The sequence below is a fragment of the Callithrix jacchus genome, chromosome 20, assembly GCF_049354715.1.
Source record: "Callithrix jacchus isolate 240 chromosome 20, calJac240_pri, whole genome shotgun sequence".
Classification (NCBI taxonomy): Eukaryota; Metazoa; Chordata; class Mammalia; order Primates; family Cebidae; genus Callithrix; species Callithrix jacchus.
In genome coordinates this window covers 43,398,855-43,422,962 of record NC_133521.1, presented here as the reverse complement: position 1 = coordinate 43,422,962, position 24,108 = coordinate 43,398,855, and the positions used below count along the sequence as shown (strand labels likewise).

Below are 24,108 nucleotides of genomic sequence, written 5' to 3'. Positions count from 1 at the left end.
CCGAGGAAGAGGGAGGAAGGGAAGGCAGTGAGGCAGAGGCACTTCTGAGTTAGTGCAGGCCTCGGGAAACGAATGCCTCAATGTACAGGTGGGGAAATTGAGACTCAAGAGAGGCATACCCTGAGTCACAGGCGCTGGCGTTTCCTGCCTAGACCCCACCCACCCAAAGTGGGACGAGGCCCCTGTTCTGGGCTGGGTTCACGCCAAAAAGCACCTCACCTGTGCAGGCCACGCCCTCCTTGGGTTCTGCGCCCCCACTGCTCGGGACCAGGTCCTGTGGAGGGGAGGAGGCCATGTATTTATGGAAACACTTAATCCCTCTGCCAGCCCCAAGGAGGCTGAAAGCTCACCACCTAATCTCCTCTCCCTGGAAGCGCCTTCCCATGCCGGCCATGTGCACCCCAAACACAGAGAGTGCATTTTCCCAGCCCGAGGTGCAGTTCACCTCGGGAGACTTGAAATGGGAGCGTCCCGTCAGTGGACACTGAAAAAGAGACCGTGGTATTCCATGCTTACCAAGCGTTCCTGGTGCACCAGACCCTGTGTTTTCCGTTTTAATCTCCTAACCAACTCTCCAGCCAAATACTGTTAGCCCATTTTAAAGGTGAGGAAATAGGGCTGGGCACAGTGGCTCACGTCTGTAATTGCAATACTTTGGGATGCCAAAGCAGGAGGACCGCTTGAGGCCAGGAGTTTGAGACCATCCTGGGCAACATAGTGAGACCCCGTCTACAAACAATTTTTAAATTAGCTGGGTGTGGTGCACACCTGTAGTCCCAGCTACTCAGGAGGTTGAGACAGGAAGATTCCTTGAGCCCAAGAAGTTGAGGCTGCAGTGAGCTATGATCACACTAGTGCATTCTAGCCTGGGCCACAAACCCAAAAACGTGGTGGCTTATGCCTGCAGTCCCAGCACTTTAGGAGGCCGGGGGCGTGCGGGGGTTGGGGGGGGAGTGGCGAGCGAATGGTGAGATCGGAAGATCGAGATCATCCTGGCCAAAATGGTGAAACCCCGTCTCTATGAAAAATAAATAGCTGGACCTGATGGCATGCACCTGTAATCCCAGCTACAGGAGAGGCAGAGGCAGGAGAATTGCTTGAACCCAGGAGGCAGAAGTTGAAGTGAGCCGTGCCCCTGTATTCCAGTCTGGCAACAGAGGGAGACTCTGTCTCGAAAAAGAAATCCAAATAATTAAAAAATTAAAATGAGGAAAAGAGAAGTTTGTAAAGGCAGAGTGACTGACGCAAGGTCACATGGCTGGAAAATGGCAAGGCCAGGCCTGGAACCCTGAGCCATGGCACTGAATTGCTCTTACCTAGAGTGGAGGCCAGGCTAGGCCTCTGGGTCTGCTAAGTATCACTCCCCCATCTTTACAAAGATTAGTAAGTGGGCTGGGCATGGTGGCTCATGCCTGTAATCCCAGCACTTTGGGAGGCCAAGGCAGGCATATCAAGAGATCAAGACCATCCTGGCCAACATAGTGAAACCCCGTATTTACTAAAAATACAAAAATTAGCTGGGGTGTGGTGGCTTATGCCTGTAATCCTGGCTACTTTGGAGGCTGAGGCAGGAGAATCACTTGAACCTGGGAGGTGGAGGTTGCAGTGAGCCAAGATGGCGCCACTGCATTCCAGCCTTAGTAAGTGATGGGGCCCAGGCACAGTGGCTCATACCTGTGATCCCAGTGCTTTGGCAGGATGAGGCACAAGCATCATTTGAGGCCAGGAGTTTGAGACCAACCTGGGCAACACAGTGAGACTCCTATCTCTTTAAAAAAAAAAAAAAAAAGATTAGAGATTGTAAACGAAAAAACAAAAATAAGAATTCTAAGCCTCCCAACCATCTGAATGGAGCACTCCTCTAGGCTAAGGACATTCCAAAGCTAACCTGAAACACGAGTTCAGGCCATGATGGGAAGGAGCAGTTGCATGTGCCTCTTTATACCCTCTTCCGTGCTGAAATTCAGGCCCAGTGGACCAACACTGACATCAGTGCAGAACTTAAGACTGATGGGACAGACCCTTTAAGTCTGATAAGAAACATTTACAGTCTGTTCTCTCTGAAGCCTAACACCTTATCCTAACCCACACATTCCTTTCTATTGACTCCAGGTCTTTAGATAATAATTCCTTCAACCAATTGCCAATCAGAAAATCTTTGAGTCCTTCTATGACCCAAAAGCCAAGTCCCAAAAAACACCCCATCCCACCTACCCTGCACCAGTTGTCCCACCTTGCCGGACTGAGCCAATGTATATCTTACATGCACTGACTGGTACCTTGTGTCTTCCTAATGTATAAAACCAGGCTGTAGCCCAGCTCTCTTGGATACGTGTTCTCGGGATCTCCTGGGGCCTTCTGGGCACTCATATTTGACTCAGAATAAAGCTCTTCAAATATTTGACAACTTGATACTTCCTGTGGGCAAGACGATATGACCATTGTCATCAGACTTCCAGCCCCTGGACACCCCAGCCACCCCTTCATGCTCCTCCCAGCCATGGTTTCCCTTTGGGTAGCCGTTAACCTGACTTCTAAGGGTAGACCCCTTTTATTTATTTTGAGACAGGGTCTCATCTGTTGCCCAGGCCAGAGAGCAGTGGCATGATCATGGGTCACTGCAGCCTTACCTCCTGGGCTGAGGCGATCCTCCCAGCTCAGCCTCCCAAGTATTTGGGACCATAGGTACGTGCCACCATACCCAGCTACTTTTTGTATTTTTTGTGGAGACAGGGTTTTACCATATTGCCCAGGCTCGTCTCAAAGCCCTCTTATTTTTTGGTAAATGTTTTTCTTGTTGTATGTACAGAAAGGCTCTCGAATCCTAAGGTGTTCAGCTCTGTTATTTCACAGTGGCCCAGAGGGGACAGTAGGCAAGTATTTTGCTGTAAGTCACATACTCGTGGGAAGCCAAGCAGGTAGGGATTTCGGTGGGCATCCTGCCCCGACCCCATCCTGTTTTGCTTCCTGCTGGTGAAGGCTTCCCGTGGGCCAGGTGGAGGTCGCAGCTACTCAGAGAGAAGCTCACTGTCCCTGCAGGACCCTGGCTAGGCTGCAGGCAGCACCCCCATCTCCCACTCTGCGGACCAGGATGGAGGCATGTGAATGCGCTTCCCAACCCAGTTCCTCTGGCTGGAATTGCAGGAATTCTAATCCTGCTGCAGAAACAAAGTGGCTTTCCTCAACAAGAAAACCACCGTGTGTGTCATGAGCCTGCTGGGAGCCCAGCTTGCCCACACTCTCTTCCCTGTTTGCAGGCCCAGAGAGCTGCAGGTGCTTACCCAGCCTCCCCACCACCCTGCCCCACTGTGACTGGAGCCCACTCACCTGGCAAACTGTCACATTCCTCAGCTGTGACTCCTCTTCATTCCTGCCCTCTCCTGGGTCCTGCCAGGAGGTCTTTGTTAGGCAGGCAGGGCAAGGTGCCACAGTGACTCAGGACCTCCATGGGGTTACTCTGATTTCATCTGGGAGGTGGCTCTGAGGGGACCAGTTCATTCACTTTCCCTGTCTGGTTCTCCAGGTCCCCATTTGGGACAGCCAGCTGTTAGAAATCAGATGACCTTGCATAGGGTGGCCAGATTCAGCAAATAAACCCAGGATAACTAAGTTATCCAGCTAAGTGTTTGTTTGTTTGAGGCGGAGTCTCACTCTGTCACCCAGGCTTGAGTGCAGTGGTGTAATCTCCACTCACTGCAACTTCTGCCTCCTGGGGTCAAGCGATTCTCCTGGCTCAGCCTCCCGAGTAGCTGGGATTACAGGCGTCCGCCACCACACCTGGCTAATTTTTGTGTTTTTAGTAGAGACGGGGTTTTACCATGTTGGCCAGGCTGGTCTTGAACTCCCGGCTTCAAGTGATCTGCCTGCTGCCTCATCCTTGCAAAGTCCTGGGATCACAGGTGTGAGCCACCGCGCCCAGCCCCGGCTAAGCTTACTTGCAGATAAACAATGAATGGTTTTTATGAGTGTGTCCCACGCAATAACTAGGCATCCTGTATTTTCCCTGGCAGCCCTCTCTGACTACTTCCAGCTCTAGATTTGTGTGACTCTCTCCAGGATGGGTGTATCTCATACCCTAGAGTTGAACTTCTGTGATCCACCGAAGTGGTCGTTGAAAGGCATCGGCAAACGTTGGAACCCGCTTTGAAAAGCAGGGTCCCTCTGGCCGGCGGGAGACTGCGTGTCTGACACGCAGGGCCACGTCTTGGTGGCTTTTGACTTTGTGAAAGAGCACGTTGTTCTCGTTTCTCTTTGCACCGAAAACCTGTAGAGGGTGAGCTGGCAAGCACTCATGCTGTGGGCCGGTAATCTGTGGCAGCTGCCTTCAAGTCTGTCGAGAAAACAAACATGGCCACAATGGAAGTGGGACCTGTCCCTGGAGATGCTCTCAGGCTTAGAGAAGCGGTGCGCTGTGCGTGACGTCTGATGTCCTTCCATCTTGCTGCCCCTCGGGAGGAGGTGGACTTCTGCTGAGGAAGTCAGTTTTTATCCTTGTTCATCCCTGCCATCAGAGAGAATCTCATGACTATTCGGTCATAGGGAGTTTCGCTTTTGTTGCCCAGGCTGGAGTGCAGTGGCGTGATCTCGGCACACTGAAGCCTCTGCCTCCCGGGTTCAAGTGATTCTCCTGCCTCAGCCTCCCGAGTAGCTGGGATTCAAGCATGTGCCCCCATGCCTGACTAATTATATATGTATATAATATATAATATAAAAAACATATAATATATATTATATATAAAAATATATATCTCTCTCTCTGTTTTTTTGAGACAGAGTCTTGCTCTGTCACCAGGCTGGAGTGCAATGGTGTGATCTCAGCTCACTGTAACCTCTGCCTCCCGTGTTAATGTGATTCTTCTGACTCAGCCTCCCGAGTAGCTGGGACTACAGGCTCACGTCACCACGCCCAGCTAATTTTTGAATTTTTAATAGAGATAGGATTTCACCATGTTAGCCAGGATGGTCTCAAACTCCCAACCTCAGGTGATCTGCCTGACTTGGCCTCCCAAAGTGCTGGCATTACAGGTGTGACCCACTGTGCCCATCTGACAGGGAGACTTTTATGCCAGGGTGCAAGAAGGAACCTGTTCTTCTTCAAGCTGTTGTTCAAATAATTAAGAATCTAATATTTCAGAGGGAACATAAACAGAGCCCAATCCAATATGAAACGGAAGTTTTTCACACCCCTGCAAATGCGTGAAAAGGATAGAACATTTATACCTAAGCCAGCAGTTCTTATGGGCCCAACTGCTCCCAAACCATCATGCTAGGCTAAGGGTATCCTAGCCTTAAATCTTTTTTTCTCTTATTACATCTTTATTATTTATTTATTTGTTTTTATATTTATTTATCTTGAGACAGGGTCTCTCTCTGTTTCCCAGGCTGGAGTGCAATGGCACGATCTTGGCTTACTGCAACCTCTGCCTCATGGGTTCAAGCAATTCTCCTGTCTCAGCCTCCTGAGTAGCTGGAATTACAGACGTGTGCTGCCATGTCCAGCTAATTTTGTATTTTTAGGGGTTTCACCATGTTGACCAGGCTGGTCTCGAACTCCCAACTTCAGGTGATCCACCTGCCTCTGCCTCCCAAAATGCTGGGATTACAGGCGTGAGCCACCACTCCCGGCCTAAATCTTTATTTTCTAGTGACAAAGATATTATGTCTTTGTTTGTAACAAACTCAAACAGTCTAGATCCCCAGCGTGTAGAACGGAACCCTGAAGCCCAGTGCAGTGATGTGGGCTTGGCTCTGGTGTCTGGCAGCCCCGCGCTGCAGCTTGCTAGCCCTGGGTGCTGGGAAGTCACTGGACATCTGTGGGCTCCAGCCCCTCGTTTGTGAAACAGGGTAGTGATCATGTTTATCTCTTAGGGCACTGTTAGGGTTCAGTGGTGTCGTTTTTATAGCAAACTTGGCCCAGAATTTGGCATACTGAAAACATTGGCTGGATGTCTCTCAGCCGATGTCATGTTGGTGATGGTAAGTTTAAGGTAGAAACAGCTGCTCTCCGGGGTTAGACAACTGTATGGCTCCCATTCAGACAGATGCAGAATCGAGCTGTAACTCCGTCTCAGATACTTCAGCTCGTCTTACGGACCGTCTCCCATGTCAGCATCTGCGGTCTCTGCAGGGCACTGACCCCTGATCTAAAAAGGAGTGAACAGGGCTCTCTGCGCTCCCACGCTGTGGAATAGGGGTCATGTAGTGGGGGTGCCCTGGTGCTGTCTAGTATCGATCACGCTGATGACGATGATAAGGAGGATGATGGTGAAGGTGGCAGCAACAATGACAATAACGAGGATGACAACCGTGAGGTGACATCTGTCTTCGTCCGTTTGTGTTCCTACAAAGGAACATCGATGGCTGGGTAATCGATAGAGAAAAGTGGGGTTCTGCATGCTGCACAGGAACATGGCGTCAGCATGACGGCCTCGGGCTGCCTCCACTCACGACGGAAGGTGAAGGGGAGCCACAGAGATCACGTGGCGAGTGGGTGGCAGCAAGTGGGAAGCTGGGAAGGTGCCAGGCTCTTTTGTTTGTTTTTGAGATGGAGTCTTGCTCTGTCACCCAGGCTGGAGTGCAGTGGCATGATCTTGCCTCACTGTAACCTCTGGCTCCTGGGTTCAAGCAATTCTCGTTCCTCAGCCTCCCGAGTACCTGGGATTACAGGTATGCATCATCGCAGCCGGCTAATTTTTATGTTTTTAGTAGAGAGAAGATTCTGGCATGTTGGCCAGGCTGGTCTCGAACACCCGGACCTCAAGTGATCCGCCCACCTCGGCCTCCCAAAGTGCTGGGATTACAGGCGTGCGCCACTGCGCCCAGCCCCCAGGCTCTTTTTAACAACCAGCTCTTGCATGAACCAATAGGGAGTGAACTCTTTCATTACCGGGAGGTGCCAAGCAAGCTGTTCATGAGGGATCCGCCCCATGACCGGACACCTCCCACCAGGCCCCACCTCCAGCGCTCAGAATCAAATTTCAGCGTGAGGTCTGGATGGGACAAATATCCAAGTTATATCAATGAGAACGATGAGAATAATGACAGTAACTGATAATGATGTGATGATGATGAAGACGGTAGTGACAGTTCTGTCCCAGGCTGTCCTGGAGGCTGGTGGCTCGATGCCTATTTGACGGAGGAGGACACAGTGCCTGGGGGACCAAGCCCCAGCACCTGAGACTCGGAAATGACTTGCCCAAGGTGATGCAGCTCCTCTGGACTCCTGATTCTTTCTCTTCCCCTCAGCCAGTCCTGTGCCCACTGCCTTCACACTGTTCATGGAGGGAGACAGAAGCAGGAAGACAAGGGCAACTGCAGGGACACTGTGGGGGATGAGAAAATGTGATGTGTGAAAACTCTCATACACCCCACGAGTTCCACACACCCCACATCCAATTGGCATATGTGGACCTGACCAGCCTCCATGCTGCACCTGCCTGCCCCTCACAGCTCCTGCCCCCAGTGTCACCTGAACCCTGGCTGGAGCTGATCCTGGCCCCCCCATCCTCTGGTTTGCTCCTTCCCTCCTTCCCTCCCCGCCTTCCTTTATTCCCCTGTGTGTTTTGAGGTAGGGGTCTTTCAAGTTGCAAGACAGCTGTTCGGACAAAACCTGTCAGTTCCAGACACTTCTTCTGGGAGGGCACAGCATAAGAGAGAGGCTTTGCTTGGCCAGAGCCTGGCCCCAGGAACACATCCCACCAAATCACAGAAGCTGCTAGGAGGAAAACGGGATCTGATGCACGGCTGCAGCCCGCGTCCCGCTGTGGGAGACCGTGGTGGGGAGCCCAGGGGTGCGTGGACTGAGCTCTTCTCTCTTCTGGATGTTGCCTTTCTTTCCTTTTTAAGCCTTTTGCTTGGGGCAGTTTCAAACTTAAAGAAGAGTTGTGAGACTGTAAAGAGCGCCTGCAAATATCCTTCATCAGAAAACCTTCAGCTGCAGGCTCGTCCTCACCTCTCCCTGCTTGTGTTTGTGCATATCGTATTTTCCTGCTGAGCAATCTGACAGTTAAGTGATGACTCTTGACCCCAGACATGCCAGTGTATATTTTCTTTCTTTCTTTTCTTTTTTGTTTTTGAGGGTCTTGCTTTCTCACCCAGGCTGGAGTGCATGGCACAATCTTGGCTCACTGCAACCTCCGCCTCCCAGGTTCAAGTGATTCTTCTGCCTCAGCCTCCTGAGTAGCTGGGATTACAGATGCCTGCCACCACGCCTGGCTAATTTTTTGTATTTTTATTTTTATTTATTTTGGGATGGAGTCTCACTCTGTTGCCTAGGCTAGAACAGTGGTGCAATAGCTCACTGCAACCTCTCCCTCCCAGGTTCAAGCAATTCTCTGCCTCAGCCACCCAAATAGCTGGGACTACAGACACCCACCACCAAGCCCAGCTAATGTTTGTATTTTAAGTAGAGACAGGGTTTCACCATGTTGGCCAGGCTGGTCCCAAACTCCTGACCTCAGGTGATCTGCCCACCTCAGCCTCCCACAGTGCTGGGATAGCAGATGTGAGCTACTGCACCCGCCATCAGTGTCTCTTTTCTTTTTTTTTGAGACAGAGTTTTCGGTCTTGTTACCCAGGCTGGAGCGCAATGGCGCGATCTCGGCTCACCGCAACCTCCACCTCCTGGGTTCAGGCAATTCTCCTGCCTCAGCCTCCTGAGTAGCTGGGATCACAGGCACGCGCCACCGTGCCCAGCTAAGTTTTTGTATTTTTAGTAGAGACGGGGTTTCACCATGTTCATCCTGGTTTCACCATGTTGACCAGGATGGTCTTCATCTCTTGACCTCGTGATTTACCCGCCTCGGCCTCCCAAAGTGCTGGGATTACAGGCTTGAGCCACCGCGCCTGGCCTCAGTGTCTATTTTCTAAGAGCAAGGATCATTGCTTTTTCCTTCCTTCCTTCCTTCCTTCCCTCCCTCCCTCCCTCCCTCCCTCCCTCCCTCCCTCCCTCCCTCTCTCCCTTCCTTCCGAGACAGTCTCCCTTTGTCGCCCAGACTGGAATGCAGTGGTGTGATCTCGGCTCACTGCAACCTCCACTTCCCAGGTTCAAGCAATTCTCCTGCCTCAGCCTCCTGAATAGCTGGGATTACAGGCATCTACCACCACGCCTGGCTAATTTTTTGCATTTTTAGTAGAGATGGGGTTTCACCATGTTGGTCTCGAACTCCGACCTCGTGAGAGCAAGGATTATTTCTCACAGAACACAGTACAATAGTCAGAATCAGAAAATTTAATACTGACCCCAAACTGTCACCTAGAATACAGTTGTTTCCCTTCTGATCGTTTTATTACTTCTTATCTTTTCTTTTTTGAGACAGGGTCTCGCTCTGTCTCCCAGGTAGTGCAGTGGCACGATCATGGCTCACTGCAGCCTCCACTTCCTGGCCTCAAGTGATCCTCCCACCTCAGCCTCCTGAGTAGCTGGGATTCAGGCATGCGCCACCACAGCCAGTTAAGTTTTGTATTTTTTGTAGAGATGGGGTTTCGCCGTGTTGCCCAGGCTGGCCATTACCTTTCAGACAAGCACAGCAGCACGTCGTGCTCCCCATCTCCCGGTCCCAACAGTAAACAGCATTCCGCTGCTGTCCTGGCCGCGCCTCCCCGCGCCTCCCCGCACCCACGCCATTTTGTTGTTTTGTCCTTCTTGCTGTTGTTGCTGATGTTTTACTGGAGTATTTTACAGCGAATTCCAGACATCATTCCATCTGTGAGAACTTTCGTACAGATCACTGGGTTTCAACCCCTGGGTTGAGCTGTGTCATAAAATCCGCCAGGTGGGCTGTGATCAGTGCTAACAAAGACAGGCTGGAAGGCACTGGACAATAAAATCGGAGTTTGCTGTGCAGGGCCTGCCCGCTCTTGGTTGGGATGTTGAGTGTGTGTCTTACAGGAGGCCGCAGTCCAGGCAGGTTTGGGAAGCTCAGCCAGCAGAGGCCCTGGGGCCTCTTGTGGTTGATCCTGATGTCAGGGCTGCAGGACCCCTCGGCAAGGCTGGCGGCAGGAGAGCCAGCATGGGCACAGTTGATGAGGGATGGAAATGAGGTCTGCTCCGCCCTCCCCTGTTCCTGGAAGCTCTGTCTTCCGGACTCCAAGACATTCCAAGTCTGCCCGGTCACGGAAAGCGTGGGCTCCAGAGTCCAGAGTTCTGGCTTCAAATCCCTGCTCTGCCACTTGCTACCCATATGAGCTTGGGCAAGTGAACTTATTTCTCTGTGCCTCTGTTTCCTGTGAGATGGGGACGGGAATGATCCCAACTTCCTGGGGCTGTCGTGAGGATTCACTAACCATGAACATACACAAAGGGCTCTGGACAGTGCCGGGCACATGGTGAGTGCTAGGAAATGTGCCTGTCACTCCCGCTGGCCCGGGCTCTCTTCCCCTCCGACCCAGCCCCAGCTCCTCTGCTACCCCTCACTCCCCCCTCCCCACCCCAAGGAAGGATTCTCTCTCCTGCATGTTAGAGTCCTGCCGGGAGCTTTTTAAAATCCCGGTGCCGGTCCGGACACGCTGGGTCACGCCTGAATCCCAGCACTTCGGGAATCTGAGGTGGATGGATAACTTGAGGTCAGGAGTTCGAGACCAGCCTGGCCAACATAGTGAAAACCCGTCTTTACTAAAAATACAAAAATTAGCTGGGTTTGGTAGTGCATGCCCATAGTCTCAGCTACTAAGGAGGTTAAGGCAGGAGAATCGCTTGAACCTGGGAAGTGGAGGTTGCAGTGAGCAAAGATCGCACCACCGCACTCCAGCCTGGGTGACAGAGTGAGACTCCATCTCAAAAAAAAAAAAAAAAATCTGCTGCCAGCCACACACAATTCTGGGACCAACTGCCCCAGAATCTCTTAGGGTGGGACTCAGACAGCAGCTTTTTTTTTTTTTTTTTTTTAAGAGACAGGCTCTTGCTCTGTCACCCAGGCTGGCATGAATGGCACAGTCAAGGATCACTGTTGCCTCAGTTTCCTGGGCTCAAGTGATCTTCCTGCCTCAGCCTCCTGAGTAGCTGGGACTACAGGCACAGGCCGCCATACCCAACTAATTTTTAATAAATGTTTTATAGTCAGGGTGTCCCGTGTTTTGGCTTCCCTGGGCCATATTGGAAGAAGAAAAATTGTCTTGGGCCACACATAGAATATACTAATGAGAGCTAATGAGCTGAAAAGCAATTCTCAAAAAAATTCACAATGTTTTAGGACAGTTCATGAATTTGTGTTAGGCCGCGTTCAAAGCTGTGCTGAGCTGCAGGCGGCTCGAGGGCTAGGGGTTGTACAAGCTTGTTCTATAGAGACAGGGTCTTCTTATGTTGCCCAGGTTTGTCTTGAACTCTTGGCTCCAAGCAGTCCTCACGCCTCAGCCTCCCAAAGTGCTGGGTTGACAGATGAAGCTCCTGGGTGACGTGCAGAGGCCGCAGTGCCCAGCTCTTCTTGGCTGTAACATGGTGCAGGTTCTGAGTGCGCAGGCCCAGCTCAGGCCTGAGAACCTGTATGCACAGCTCTCAGGAAGCCTGTGCTGCGGTTCCATGGGCCACTCTGGGAACAGCAAGGCCCTGGAGAAAAGGCCTAGCTGGAAACCTCGCCCTCCCTTCCCTCCCTCACTGTCATAAAGGACAGCAGCAGCTGATGTTGCTTGGATTTTCCTCTGTCCCCAGTGCAGATCACCTCCTGACCCTCAGCCCTCACTGCTGCTCTCAATGACTGTTATGTGCCTCATTCCATTTTTTTTCTCTTGGGATGGAGTCTCCTTCTGTGGCCTGGCTGGAGTGCAGTGCTGCAATCTGGGTTCACTGCATCCTCCACTCCCGGGTTCAAGCGATTCTTCTGCCTCAGCCTCCCAAGTATCTGGGACTACAGGTGCTCGCCACCATGCCTGACTCATTTTTGCATTTTTAGTAGAGCCAGGGTTTCACCATGTTGGCCAAGCTGACCTCGAACTCCTGACCTCAAGTGATCCACCCATCTCGGCCTCCCAAAGTGCTGGGATTACAGGCGTGAGCCACCACGCCTGGTTACCTGATCCCATTTTAAAGCTGGGGAAAAGGAAGTCTTAAGATAAACTATCCGCTGTCACATGGCTGGGAGCTGCCAAGCGGGGGCCTGGCCCAGCTGGTGTGGTGGAAGCTCTAGAGACCGCTCCTAAGTCGGAATGGCCGCCTTTCATATGCAGCTTGCCCAAGCCTGTTCCCATCAGTGTCTGTGGCCCTCCCTCCCTTCCCCAGGCCCTCAGTCTCTGTCCTGGTGGTATCTCCCATCCATGTCCTGCTAGCTCCACCTGGACTTCCAGCTCCTTCTCCCTCTGAACCCTTCCTGACCGCTGTCTTCACAATCACCTTCCTGATTTCTGGCCCAGAGCAAGCATCTGTAACGTCAGCAGGCACAGGAATCCCTGGGGCCTTGTGCGCCTGGGTGGGCCTGAGCAGGCCTGAGCAGCTGCCTTTTTCCCCAGTCCCCAGGGTGCTGATGCTACAGCCTGCAGGCGAGGGCCAGGCTCAGGGTCTCCTCACTGGCCCCAGCCACACTGCCCTCTAGAAAGCAGACTTGCTCCTTGGCATCCTCAAAATAAGCTCTTAACTCCAAGCCAGCCTGAGACCCCAGGTCCGATCCATCTTTGGCTTCTCCCCACCTGTTCCTGCCTGACCTCCCACCCCCTGCTTCCTTCTACCCCCTGTGCCTTTATCTTCCTCTGGACCTCTGGACACTACAGGTCTCTGTGGGGTGGGTCTCCAGCCTGGGGATCAGGACAATCCTGGGTTCCAGTCTCAGCTCCACAATCCCTAGTAAGCTGGTAGCCTCGGGCACATGCTGCCACCTCCATGAGCCCTGATTTTTGTGTCTTTGAAGTGGAGACGGTAATAGTACCTTGCAGGGCTGTTACTGAGGAGTGAGTGTCAAGAGCACGCGGGGACCCTGCGCCACTGGCTGCTGCTTTTACTTTACTTTTCAATTTCCCAGAACTCTAAGGATGCCTCAGGTGGAAGGAACATCATGAGAACACTGGTTGGGACAATTCTAATATCCTGTGGGCTGGGGCCACGCGTCCTCTAGAGCTCAGGCTATTAGATCTCGAGAGAACCTGCATTAGAAAAAAAACGGGGCATATTGGAAGGGGAGGGGCACCTGCCTTGGGGGCCTCTGGGCCACCCCCAGCCCCGGCTGGCAGGTCTTCACACCTCCGCAGCAGCAGCCCTCCTGTGGCTCTTGAAAGGAAAGGCTCAGTGGTGTCGGTTCCCCCCTCGTCAGTTCATTGCAGCCTCCGCCTCCTGGTTTCAAGCGACCTCGCAGAGCCGGGGCTGCCGTCGCCACCTTGGCCTCCTGTATATTTAACTTTGAGGCACCCTCAAGCTTTTTCCACCAGCACAGACTCCAGCCCAGAGGTTGACAGGTGGTGTGGCCTAGAGGCTGGTGGTTTCTCTCCACCACAACCTCCTGTTTTGTACTCACCAGGGCCGGGGTGGGGGCCTGGCCACACATGGCCAATCCAAGCAAGGGGCGGCCGCTCCTCTCTGAACACTCTCCTCCCTCCACAGGCCTGTGGAGACGCCGACATGGGGCTCAACATGTCCTGCCTGAAAGGTAAGGCTTGGCGTCTGCCCCCGGCAGCTCTCGTGGCAGGGGGTGGGCTGGGCTGGGGGCAGGAGGGAGGGGGATGAGGCCATCTACCCTGCAGAGGAAAAGGGGCACCATCCCTTAAGCAGTGCCGTACACAGCAGGTGCTCTATAAATGCTTGTCCTGACTCTGAGCACCCCTCCAGGCCTTCCATTTCACTATCAGTGAGTGACTGGGAAGGTGGCAGTGCCCTGGTGCCTCAGTTTTCCTCTCAGGGGGACTAATTTCAGGCTATGGAGAGTGAGGGAGGGGTGGCCTTTGCAAAGAAGCCAGGCACACATGGGGCTGTTTGCTTTCGCAGGCACACCCGGGACTGTAAACACCCAGATAGGACATCCAGCGTCCTAGTGCTGAGAGAGTAGGTCAGCAGGAGAAAGTTCTAGAAAGACACAAAACCACTGATGGGTGTTGTGGGTGTTGGTGAAGCCAGTCCAGACCTCTGTCCTGTGTGTAGATGGCCTTGGGGGACCTCAGACCAATGTGGCGGAAGGCCTCCCACTCCAAGTCCATTGCTGCCCCTCTTCTTTACCTCAGTGACAGTTGCCCTGGTCTCCCCAGCCAAAAATCTGGGAGTCACGTGGGCGGCACCTGGTCCGGGTGGGCGGTGCTTCTTGATTGACAGCTCCTCCAAGACTGCTTGCAGAGACATTGGTTCCCTGGTGAATTGGTGTGTCTTATGCTAAGTGGGATGGGATACCAGACAGGCACAGTCTGCATCCCTTGCAGGGCCTGGTTTCCTCTGAGACTCCAGGCTCTGACTTGGGGCCCCACTGCCTGAGACCGACTCTGGCTCCAAGTGTCCTGTGGCCAGTGGCGTGAGGGCCAGGCTCCTAGCCTGCCCCGGGGCAACCTGCCTGACCTCAGCAGCCCCTTCCAGGTGGAGGCCACCGGCCCACCTGGAGAGGTGGCCGGAAGCTGAGCTTGCCTGGGACTCACCTGCATGGTGTGAGTTCTGGCCTCCCCACTGCCTCTGTGGGACCTGGAGCAAGGGAGCGCGAGAGCAGGGCCTGGCACACCCGGGCAGTGGCTGCTGTTAATTGCATTATCTCCTTCATCAAATTCATCGGGCTCTGTAGCCCTCTTTTGGGTTTAGGCAGGCTTAGGGCTTTTGGATGCAAGCTACAGAAGCGGAAACAAGGAATTTACTGGAAAGTCGAGGGGAGCCCACAGGAACAGTAAAATACGGAAGTGCGCAAAGGTCCCCGCTGGGAGCCAGGATGAACGGACCCTTCAGCTTTCCAGGTTGGGAGGAATCCTCTCCAGGAGAGCATCTGATTGGCCCAATGTAGGTCTTAGGCCCACCCCCTTAGCCTGGAGGGCGGTGCATCTTGATTGACAGCTCCTCCAAGACTACTTGCAGAGAGATTGGTTCCTCTGACGAATATCCGGGTGTCATTTGCTAAGTGGGATGGGATGCCGGACAGGCACCAAGGGCCTGTGTCCCCTCCAGGGCCTGGCTGCTTCTGAGACTCCAGGCTGAGCCCACAGAGGAGTGAGGAGATGTTTGTTGAGTGAGTGCGTGTGAGTGGCTGAGGTTGATCCAGCAGCAGACGGTAGTTGAGAGGACCTAGCCTGAACCCTTGAAACTGGAGGACTTTCTTCTCTTAGACATGAGTTTCCCAGTGCCTGACAGACACCACGAAGGCCATTTTTCTTCTTTAAATAATTATATATAATAGCATAAAACTTGGCATTTTAACCGTGAAGCTTACTAGCAGCAGCATTAAGCACCGCCATCTTCAGAATGAAGGTTTCATCATCTCCCACTGAGACTCTGTCCCCACTAAGCACTAACTCCCCGTTCCCTCTCCCCGCCCTTGCCAACCACCATTCTACTTCCCATCTCTAGGAATCTGCTCTTGGGACGTTCTGTAAGTGGAATCACACAGCATTTGTCCTTTCGTGTCCGGCCTCTGTCACTCAGCGTGACGTTTTCTAGGCTCCTCCACATTGTAGCATTCATCACTGCTTTGTTCCTTTTCACGGCTGAATAATATTCCGTCCTGTATACAGACCACATTTTCTGTATCCGCGTATCCGACGCCGGACACTGGGGTGTTTCCACCTTTTGGCAATTGTGTCAAGACATCTTTGATGAAGAAACCAGGCCCTGGAAGTGTCTCTGGACCACTTTCCTTCCAGCCCAAGGCTGGGGCTTTACCAGAAAAGTAGACCAAGATGCTGCAGATCCTGACAGTACCTGGGAAATGCACTCCCACCTTCAGCCCCCCCCCACCCCCACCCCCACCCCTCACGAATCAATGCCAGGCAGCCAGCTCAGGGCCCCTGGGGCTGGGAGCTTTTAAAAGGACCGCCTTCCTGTCGGCCCTGGAGCTGCTAAGTGCTGGAACGGCTCCTGCCCCAAGCACCGCTTGTTCATCCATTTTTCATGGCTGGCTCTGCTGCTGTTGGCTCCTGCCCACTGCCACCCACCCAGCCTGGGTCTCTGGTGGTGATGAGGCCCACACAAGCATGGGCGTGACTCAGGCAAAGGGGAGCGTGCGGGCTAGGACTCTTTTAGGGGGGAACAGAGTCTCGCTCTGTCACCCAGGCTGGAGTGCAGTGGTACAATCTTGACTCACTGCAACCCCTGCCTCCCGGATTCTAACAATTCTCCAGCCTCAGCCTCCAGGGTAGCCAGGATTACAGGTACGTGCCACCACGCTCAGCTAATTTTTATATTTTTAGTAGAGATAGGGTTTCACCATGTTGGCCAGGCTGGTCTTGAACTCCTGACCTCAAGTGACCTGCCCATCTCAGCCTCCCAGAATGCTGGGATTGCAGGTATGAGCCAGCACGCCTGGCCCAGAGAGACACATTTTAACTCGACGTTTGAAGTAGCCAGGAACTCTGTAACATGGGCTGCCGTAAGTGAGAGATTACCCTAACCTAGGTGGTTTAAAACAGTTCTGGAGGCCAGAGTGTGCCGTCCGGGTGTGAGCAGACCTTGCTTCTTCCGGAAGCTGTCAGGGGGCTCCAGAGCCTCTAGTGGCACCACCCATCCTTTGGCTTGTGGCTGCTTAGCTCCAGCCTCTGCCTCGTGGCACATGGCTTTCCTCTTGTCTTCCCTTCTCTTTTAGGGACAACTGTCATTTGCTTTAGGGCCCACCCTCTTCCAGGATCATCTCATCTCAAGATCCATAATTCAATTATATTGGCAGGGCTCCCAGGTGGTTCCTGCCCATCATCCCAACACTTTGGGAAGCTGAGGCAGGAGGAGCTCTTGAGCCCAGGGTTTCAAGACGAGCCTGGGCAACGTGGCAAAACCTCATCCCTACGAAAGAATACAAAACTTTTCTGGGAATAGTGGTGTGCATGCCTGTAGACCCAGCCACTTGGGAGGCTGAGGTGGGAGGATCCCTTGAGCCCAGGAAGTCAAGGCTGCAGTGAGCTGTGATCACACCACTGTACTCCAGTCTGGGTGACAGAGTCAGACCTTGTCTGAAAAAAAAGAAAATTCCATCACAAAGGTCCTATTGTCATAAGGTCAGATTCCCACTCACAGGTTCTGGTTAGATGTATCTTTTGGAGTGGGCACCATTCAACCCTGGGTACAATTTCTCTCATTCCCTGGGGCCTCAACACTGCATGCTGCCCCAGGCACTGGGAGGAGGGACCCGGCAGGACCCTCTGTTCCTCTGCTCTAGCCCCACAGCCTAGCCCAGGGACTCAGACCTGCTCGCGTGTTTCCAGGTGACCCTCCCTGTACTGTGCCCCCAGCTCCAGGCCTCCCTAGGTTCAGATCCCAGCTCTGCCCATTAACAACGATTTGGCCTTGGAGCGGGGCCAGCTTCACGGGCGTGTGACCTCTGCAGCTGTGCAGGGGCCCGTGCTCAGTTTAATGCTCTTAATATATATTGAACCGTGGGCTCACATGTTCATTTTCCACTGAGCCCACAAATGACATAGTGGTTGCTGCCTTAGGGCGAGTGACCTTGTCTCTCGAGGACTCCGTTTCCCCTGGGGTAAACTGAGGCATCCTGCATCCAGCCCACAGGTTTTATTGAGTGCTGGGTTTTGGAGAGGACTTGAGGGATCATAAAGGCAGGACTCTGCCCAGGGACGTACTACCTAGAGCCACCACCCAGTAGAAATGGGTTGTCACATTTCTAGCAGTCCCATGAATAAGGTGAAAAGAAACAGGTACGATTGATTTGACTGTTTCATTTCATTGAATCTATTCCAAACATCGTGTTAACGTGTGGGTCCAGTTCACTGGTCTGGAAGATCCAGTTAGCTGATCTGGGGAGGTTCAGTTGTCTAGGGGATTTAGTCTTACGGGTCGGGGGGTTTCGTTGTCTGATCTGGAAGTTACATGGCTGGGCTGGGGGCTTTACCTGGCTGGTCTTGGAGGGTTTACCTGTTTCATGTGGAGGTTAATTGGCTAATCTAGGGGTTCAGTTGGCTGGTCTGGGGGTTCACTTGCCTGGTCTGGGGCAGGTAGTTTGCTGCCCTCCTTTCCCTTCCCCTCCAGTCTGGGAATCTCTTTCTGAGGCAGCTTGGCACTCATTTTGCAAAGCCTTACGTTACAGATAGGGAAATGGAGGCCCAGGGAGAGGAAGTCACCAGGTACAGTCATGCCTACTAGAAGTGAGACCTGGGCTCCTGGACGGAGGCAGCTCGGAGACCTGCTCTGGTTCCCTTAGGAGGAGTGGTTATGGGAGACGTGGACTGAGCCCACTCAGCAATGTGAGGGTCACAGTGAAGCCCCAGCCCTCGCTGCCTTCTCCTTCCTCAGCTCCCCCATGGGCTCTGAGGCCGTGTAACTGCCCAGGAAGACGCAGGCCCCTTCCCCATTGGGCTGGCTTTGTGTCAGTGGCACCTGATGTGGCTGGCCGGGCTGGGGTCCGCCCACTGCCAGGCTGGCTTCCGTCTCTACTATGCATACCTGCTCATGGCTGCCGTGACAGATGACCACACACTGGGGGCTTAAAACAGCCATTTTTATTCTCTCCTAGTTCTGAACTCCACGCCGGCAGGGCCACCCTCCCTCCTCAGCCCCAAGGGAGGAACCTGCCTGCCTCTTCCCGCTTCTGATAGCTTCAGGCATCCTGGGTCCAGGCTCTGCCTCCAAATTCACGTGGCCTTCCTGTCTCTGTGTCACCCTGTGTCCAGTCTCCCTCTTCTCCACTTCTGAGGACACCAGGCGTGGGATTTAGAGCCCCTCCTAAATCCAGGATGAGCTCATCACGAGATCCTTAACTAATTACATCCGCAAAGACCGCATTTCCAAATGAGGTCATATTCTGAGGTTCTGGGTGGATGTGAATTTTGGGGACACTATTCAGCCTCCATCAGATCAGTTCGCCTCTGAGCTTCCCCTGTGTGGGGTAGGAACGTGCTTCTCCAGTCTGGCAACAAAGACTCAGTCCAAGGGTGGTAGATATTCAGAGGGTGGCATGGGAGAAACACGGCTGGGCCAACACCCCTTTATTTCCGAGTCCGAAGGAGAGGGGCTCCATTGGTGGACCTTAGGCGGAGTCCCTCTGCTCAGGGACCTGGTGGTGGTGACTGTGACCCATGGAAGTGTCCCACAGGCCAAAGAACATCTCCCTCCATGCCTCACCCTATAAGGGATGGCATGTCCTGGCATCAGCAGGAGCTGGGCACGGCTCATCCTCATCACAGCTGAACTCTACAGATGGAGAGACTGAGGCACAGGGGATCTCCCGCTGGCTCAAGGCCACATGGCCAGTTAGCAGAGGTTGGCTCCACAGACGGAAGGGGAAAGGGCAAGTCACCTCCTTGGTTCCTAAGTGCACCCTCTCCGGGCTCCAGCAGGGCGGCACAGCCAAGGAAATGGTGTGGCCCTGCCGCGTGGTTCTCAGTGGGGTCTGGGACCTTCTGCAGAGGCATCCCTGGGAACCAGTCGGACCATCAAATTCTCAGGACCCACTGGACCAACTGAGTTAGGAGCTCAGGGTTTTCAGCATGTCCTCTGGGGGATTCCAGTGGCTGTGTAACTTTGAGGATCAATGGGCAGGTGGCTCTGGGGTCCGAGATGTGAGTTCACATTCTGAGTCTGCCTCTGATTGACTTGCAACCCTGTGCAAGTCACTCCCCATGCCCAGGCCTCATTTTCTGTGTCTGTAAAATGGAGTGGCAACTGGAAAGATCTCCTGGGTCAGGTCTCGAGGGTTTTCTGAGATCAGCACTGAAGATGGCACCCAAGAAGCCTTTGCAGCTTCCTGCCATGGAGCTGTCTGCAGGTGTGGGGGGCTCCTGGAGACATGGGCTTTCCCACTGGAGTGGCTGGCTGGGGCATCAGGGCTACCTGGGAGGACCCCTGTGGTATCTGAGGTTCTGTGGGGGCTGGGGGGTGGGGCGTCAGCTCCAGCATCACCACAGATACAGGCTCCTGGGAACGAGACTGGTCCCGTCACCTGTCCTGGGAAGGTCCCTTGGGGCTGCCTGGGGCTTGGTGGGAAAGATGAAGGCTTTGTCTGGGGTTGGTAGTTTGTTATTTATTTATTTTTTTTAGTAGACTTTATTTTTTAGGACAGTTTTAATTTACAGAAAACTTGAAAAGATAGTACAGAGAGTTCCCACATGCCGGCTTCCCTGTGACTAACATCTTACACTCACACGGGCCACTCATTACCACAAATGAATCAATACAAATCCATCGTTATTTATTTTTTAGTATTTTATTTATTTCCTTATTTATATTTTTGAGACAGGATCTCATTCTCCCTCTGCTGCTCAGGCTGGAGTGCAGTGGTACAGTCACAGCTCACTGCAGCCTTCATCTCTGAGGCTCAAGTGAGTCTGCCTCAGCCTCCCAAGCAGCTGGGACTATATGTGTACAGCACCATGCCCAGATAATTTTTTTTTGTAGAGAAGGGGTCTTGCTTTGTTGCCCGGGCTAGTCTTAAACTCTTGGCTTCAAGCCTTGGCCTCCAAAAGTGCTAGGACTCAGGCATGAGCCTCCGCACCTGGCCAAATCCATTATTATTAACTAATGTCCACACTTTTTGTTTTTCTGAGACACGGTCTGGCTCTGTCGCCCAGGCTACAGTGCAGCGGCAAAATCTCAGCTCACTGCAACCTCCACCTCCTGGGCTCATGTGATTCTCCCACCTCAGCCTCCCGAGTAGCTGGGACTACAGGCAAGCACGACCACACCCAGCTAATTTTTTTTGTATTTTTAGTAGAGATGGGGGTTTTACCATGTTGCCCAGGTTGGTCTTGAACTCCTGCGCTGAAGCTATCCTCCTGCCTCAGCCTCCCAAAAGTGCTGGGATTACAGGCGTGAACCCCCATGTCCGGCCAGATCTGTTATTATTAACTAATGTCCACATGATTCAAATTTGCCCCATCTATTTTTTCTGTCCCAGGACCCCACGTGACATTTAGTTGTCACACCTCCTTAGGCTCTTGGCTGTGACAGTTTCTCAGACTCTCCTCGGCTGCCAGGCAAGGCTCTCACTCCCTTGCTCAGGGGGCTCAGCCTAGGGGCGGTTGGTGGTTGGCCATTATAACACCCGTTTTTCTGATTTGCCTTCAGAGGCTTGCGTCTGGCCCCTGGTTAACCCCAAATCTAGAGTCCCTCCCTATGGTCCCATGACAGTGTGAATGCCTGGCTCCGCTGGTGGAGAGCAGCAGGCCAGAGCTGCATGAGAGGCTGTTCCTTCCACAAACATGTATGGCATCCCTACTGTGTGCTGGGCGCTGGCCCAAGTCCTGGGGCTACAGGGATGAACTAGGCAGTGTTGTCCCGGCCACCAGAAGGGTACAGAGGCGAGGAATGACCTGAGTGCCAACTCAGTGCTAGATGGAAGCTAGCACTGCCTACCCAGGGTGGCTAGGGGTGGCATCACCCAGGAAGCAGCCTAGCCTGAAGAGCTGGCCTGGTACAGAGTGGGGAAGGGGTGGGTGTTCCCAGTAGCAGAAACTCATGGGCGCAGGCTGGAAAGCAAGCAGGAGCCTGGCGTGCATGGTGGAGGAACTGCCAGGGCCACAGTGCCGGAAAGGATAGGAATAGCCAGCTGGAGCCAGGCAGGGAACGTGGAGTTTCCACCCCCAGGGACAGGAGCTCCATGAAATGGGAGGGCAAAGAAAGTGTCCGTTCCACTAATACATCTGAGCGGTTTTCAGAAGGAATTGGGAATTTCATACGTTGGAAGGGAGGTCACATGGTAGAATCCAATCCCTGCTGCAGACCAGGAGTTAGAAAATAGCCAAAGTCAAGGGCCAGGCGCAGTGGCCCACGCCTGTAATCCCAGCACTTTGGGAGTCTGAGGTGGGTGGATCACCTGAGGTCGGGAGTTCAAGACCAGCCTGACCAACATGGAAACACCCTGTCTCTACTAAAAATGCAAAATTAGCCAGGCATGGTGGCACATGCCTGTAATCCCAGCTACTCGGGAGGCTGAGGCAGGAGAATTGCTTGAACCCGGGAGGTGGAGGTTACAGTGAGATGAGATTGTGCCACTGCATTCCAGCCTGGGCAACAGAGCAAGACTCCACCTCAAAAAAAACAAAAGAAAAGAAAATAGCCAGGGTCAAGTACCCCACTTCCCTGAGCTTTCCTGTCCCTGTCTGTAAAATGGGCTGCAGGCTCCTGCCTGCGGGGATCCTGGCTGAGGTCCCCGCCTACTGCCTGCCAGTGCCACCACCATGTTCCAGGGGTCCTTGTCTACTCTGCTGACCTCCACACCCACACATGAACAGGGGCCAACACACAGTAGGTGTTCCAGGGTACCAGTTCCCTTCCTCTGTGGGACAGAGCCCAGATGAGGGTGTGTCCCAGGCAACTTCTCACATGTATTGAGTACCCGAGGCACGCCGGGCAGCACTCTCTGCTCTCGGGATGCAGCAGTGAGCGGCGCAGAGCTCCTGTCCGTGTCGGAGAGACGGAAACCTCAAAAAGCGTGTATGGACAAATGCACACCCAGGCTGGATGTCGTGGTGAGCACCATGAAGGGAACCGAGCAAGGGGATGCAGTCGAGGGGATGAGGAAGGGTGACGAGCTCTCTGTGGTGCCAACACCAGAGTCAGCCATGTGGATGCAAGGAACAGTGTTCCAGGCAGAAGGAACAGCAGATGCAAAGGCTCTGAGGCAAGATCAAGAGTGCTGAGCTGGTGAGCAGCAAGGAGGCAGGAATGGAGGCCAGGCTGAGCTGGAGGAGCTGAGGTCCTGGGGCCAGCAGGTGGTAGAAGCTGAGGTGTGATCCGAGAGTAATACAGGCCAGGCACGGTAACACAGGCCAGCACTTTGGAAAGCCAAGGTGGGTGGACTGCTTGAGGTCAGGAGTTTGAGACCAGTCTGGGCAACATGGCGAAACCCCATCTCTACAAAAAATAGAAACATTAGCTGGGCATGGTAGCATGCGCCTGTAGTGCCAGCTACTCAGGAGGCTGAGGTGTGAGGATTGCTTGAGGTCAGGAGATGGAGGTTGCAGTGAGCCAAAATTGCACCACTGCACTTCAGCCTGGGCAACAGGGCAAGGCCCTATCTGGAAAAAGAGGTAACGCAGAGCACTGGGTCATTCTAGCCCAGGAGCCTAGACCTCTGCCGCACACGAGACTCTCCCAGAAGGCTTCAAACAGAGGCAGCCCCGGCCGGTTCCCCAGAGGTTCCAGGCACTGGTGCTCCAGGGGGCTTCCTAGTGATTCTTCTGGGGGGCCCAGGCTGACAGTCAAGGCCCTTGCCTTGTAGATGGGGGCTGCGGTGGGGACTGACAGCCCAAGGTAACAGGGAGCAAGTCAGCCTGGCTGGGGACCCAGGTGTGCAGGCTCGGTTCCAGGGCTGTTTCTGGAACCTTCTCAACAGATCTCTCCTCAGGAGGCAGGAGCTCCTGAGAGATATCCCCTCCAGCCTCCCTTCAGCTCAGGGGCGTGGTGCGGACCATCAAAGCCTGTTTTAAATGAGGGAGCAGATGGCGCCTGATCTCGCCCCCCCTCCGCCCAGGGCAGCGGGGGCAGCCCTCCTGGCTCACAGCAGGGACTTAGCCGGTCTCCCCATCAGTCACCCATGCTTAAGCTAAACCTCGGGCCCCTGATGTCCTCAGGAAGGAGGGAGGCGGGGCCAGTGACGCAGCAGGTGGGAGCCGAGGCATTGTCCCCAGCTGTGCCTGGATAGGTCAGCCCAGCTGGTCTACACCCCAGCACTCAGTGTTGGTATTCCGGTGACAGTTCCCAAGGACATTCTCCTCCTCCTCACACTCCTGGCTCTGCGGGATCAGGAACCACGCTGCCTCACTCATCCCTGTAGCCCTGGCACCTGCCCAATACCCGGTTACCTGACACAGAGGCACTACAACACAATGAGTGTGCTCTCAGCCTCAGCACGCAGACCCTCCCCAAACTGACCCTCCCGCCGGCTGGGGTGGCTTCCCCATCATCCCCATCATCCTACAGGGAGCTCAGCACTCCCAAAGCTCACACCTCGCCATGCAGTTCAGCTCTTTCCCTCAATGTCCTCTCATCCGCACAGCAAGGCTTCCACACTGTTCGTTTTCCCCACTGTAGATACGGAAGCTGAGGTGTTGGATGGTAAAGGTCAC

The 24,108-nt window shown here is 53.6% G+C and overlaps 1 protein-coding gene across 1 annotated transcript in view; it reads left to right on the top strand.

Moving 5' to 3' along the window:
* The window catches only part of C20H16orf74 (chromosome 20 C16orf74 homolog), a 62,657-nt gene that overhangs the window by 19,908 nt on the left and 18,641 nt on the right, over positions 1-24,108 (top strand). The window contains exon 3 of the mRNA XM_002761233.6: positions 13,520-13,565. Coding sequence (XP_002761279.2) covers positions 13,538-13,565 — 28 coding nt within the window. The 5' untranslated portion in view covers positions 13,520-13,537. The remainder of the gene's footprint in view (positions 1-13,519; positions 13,566-24,108) is intronic.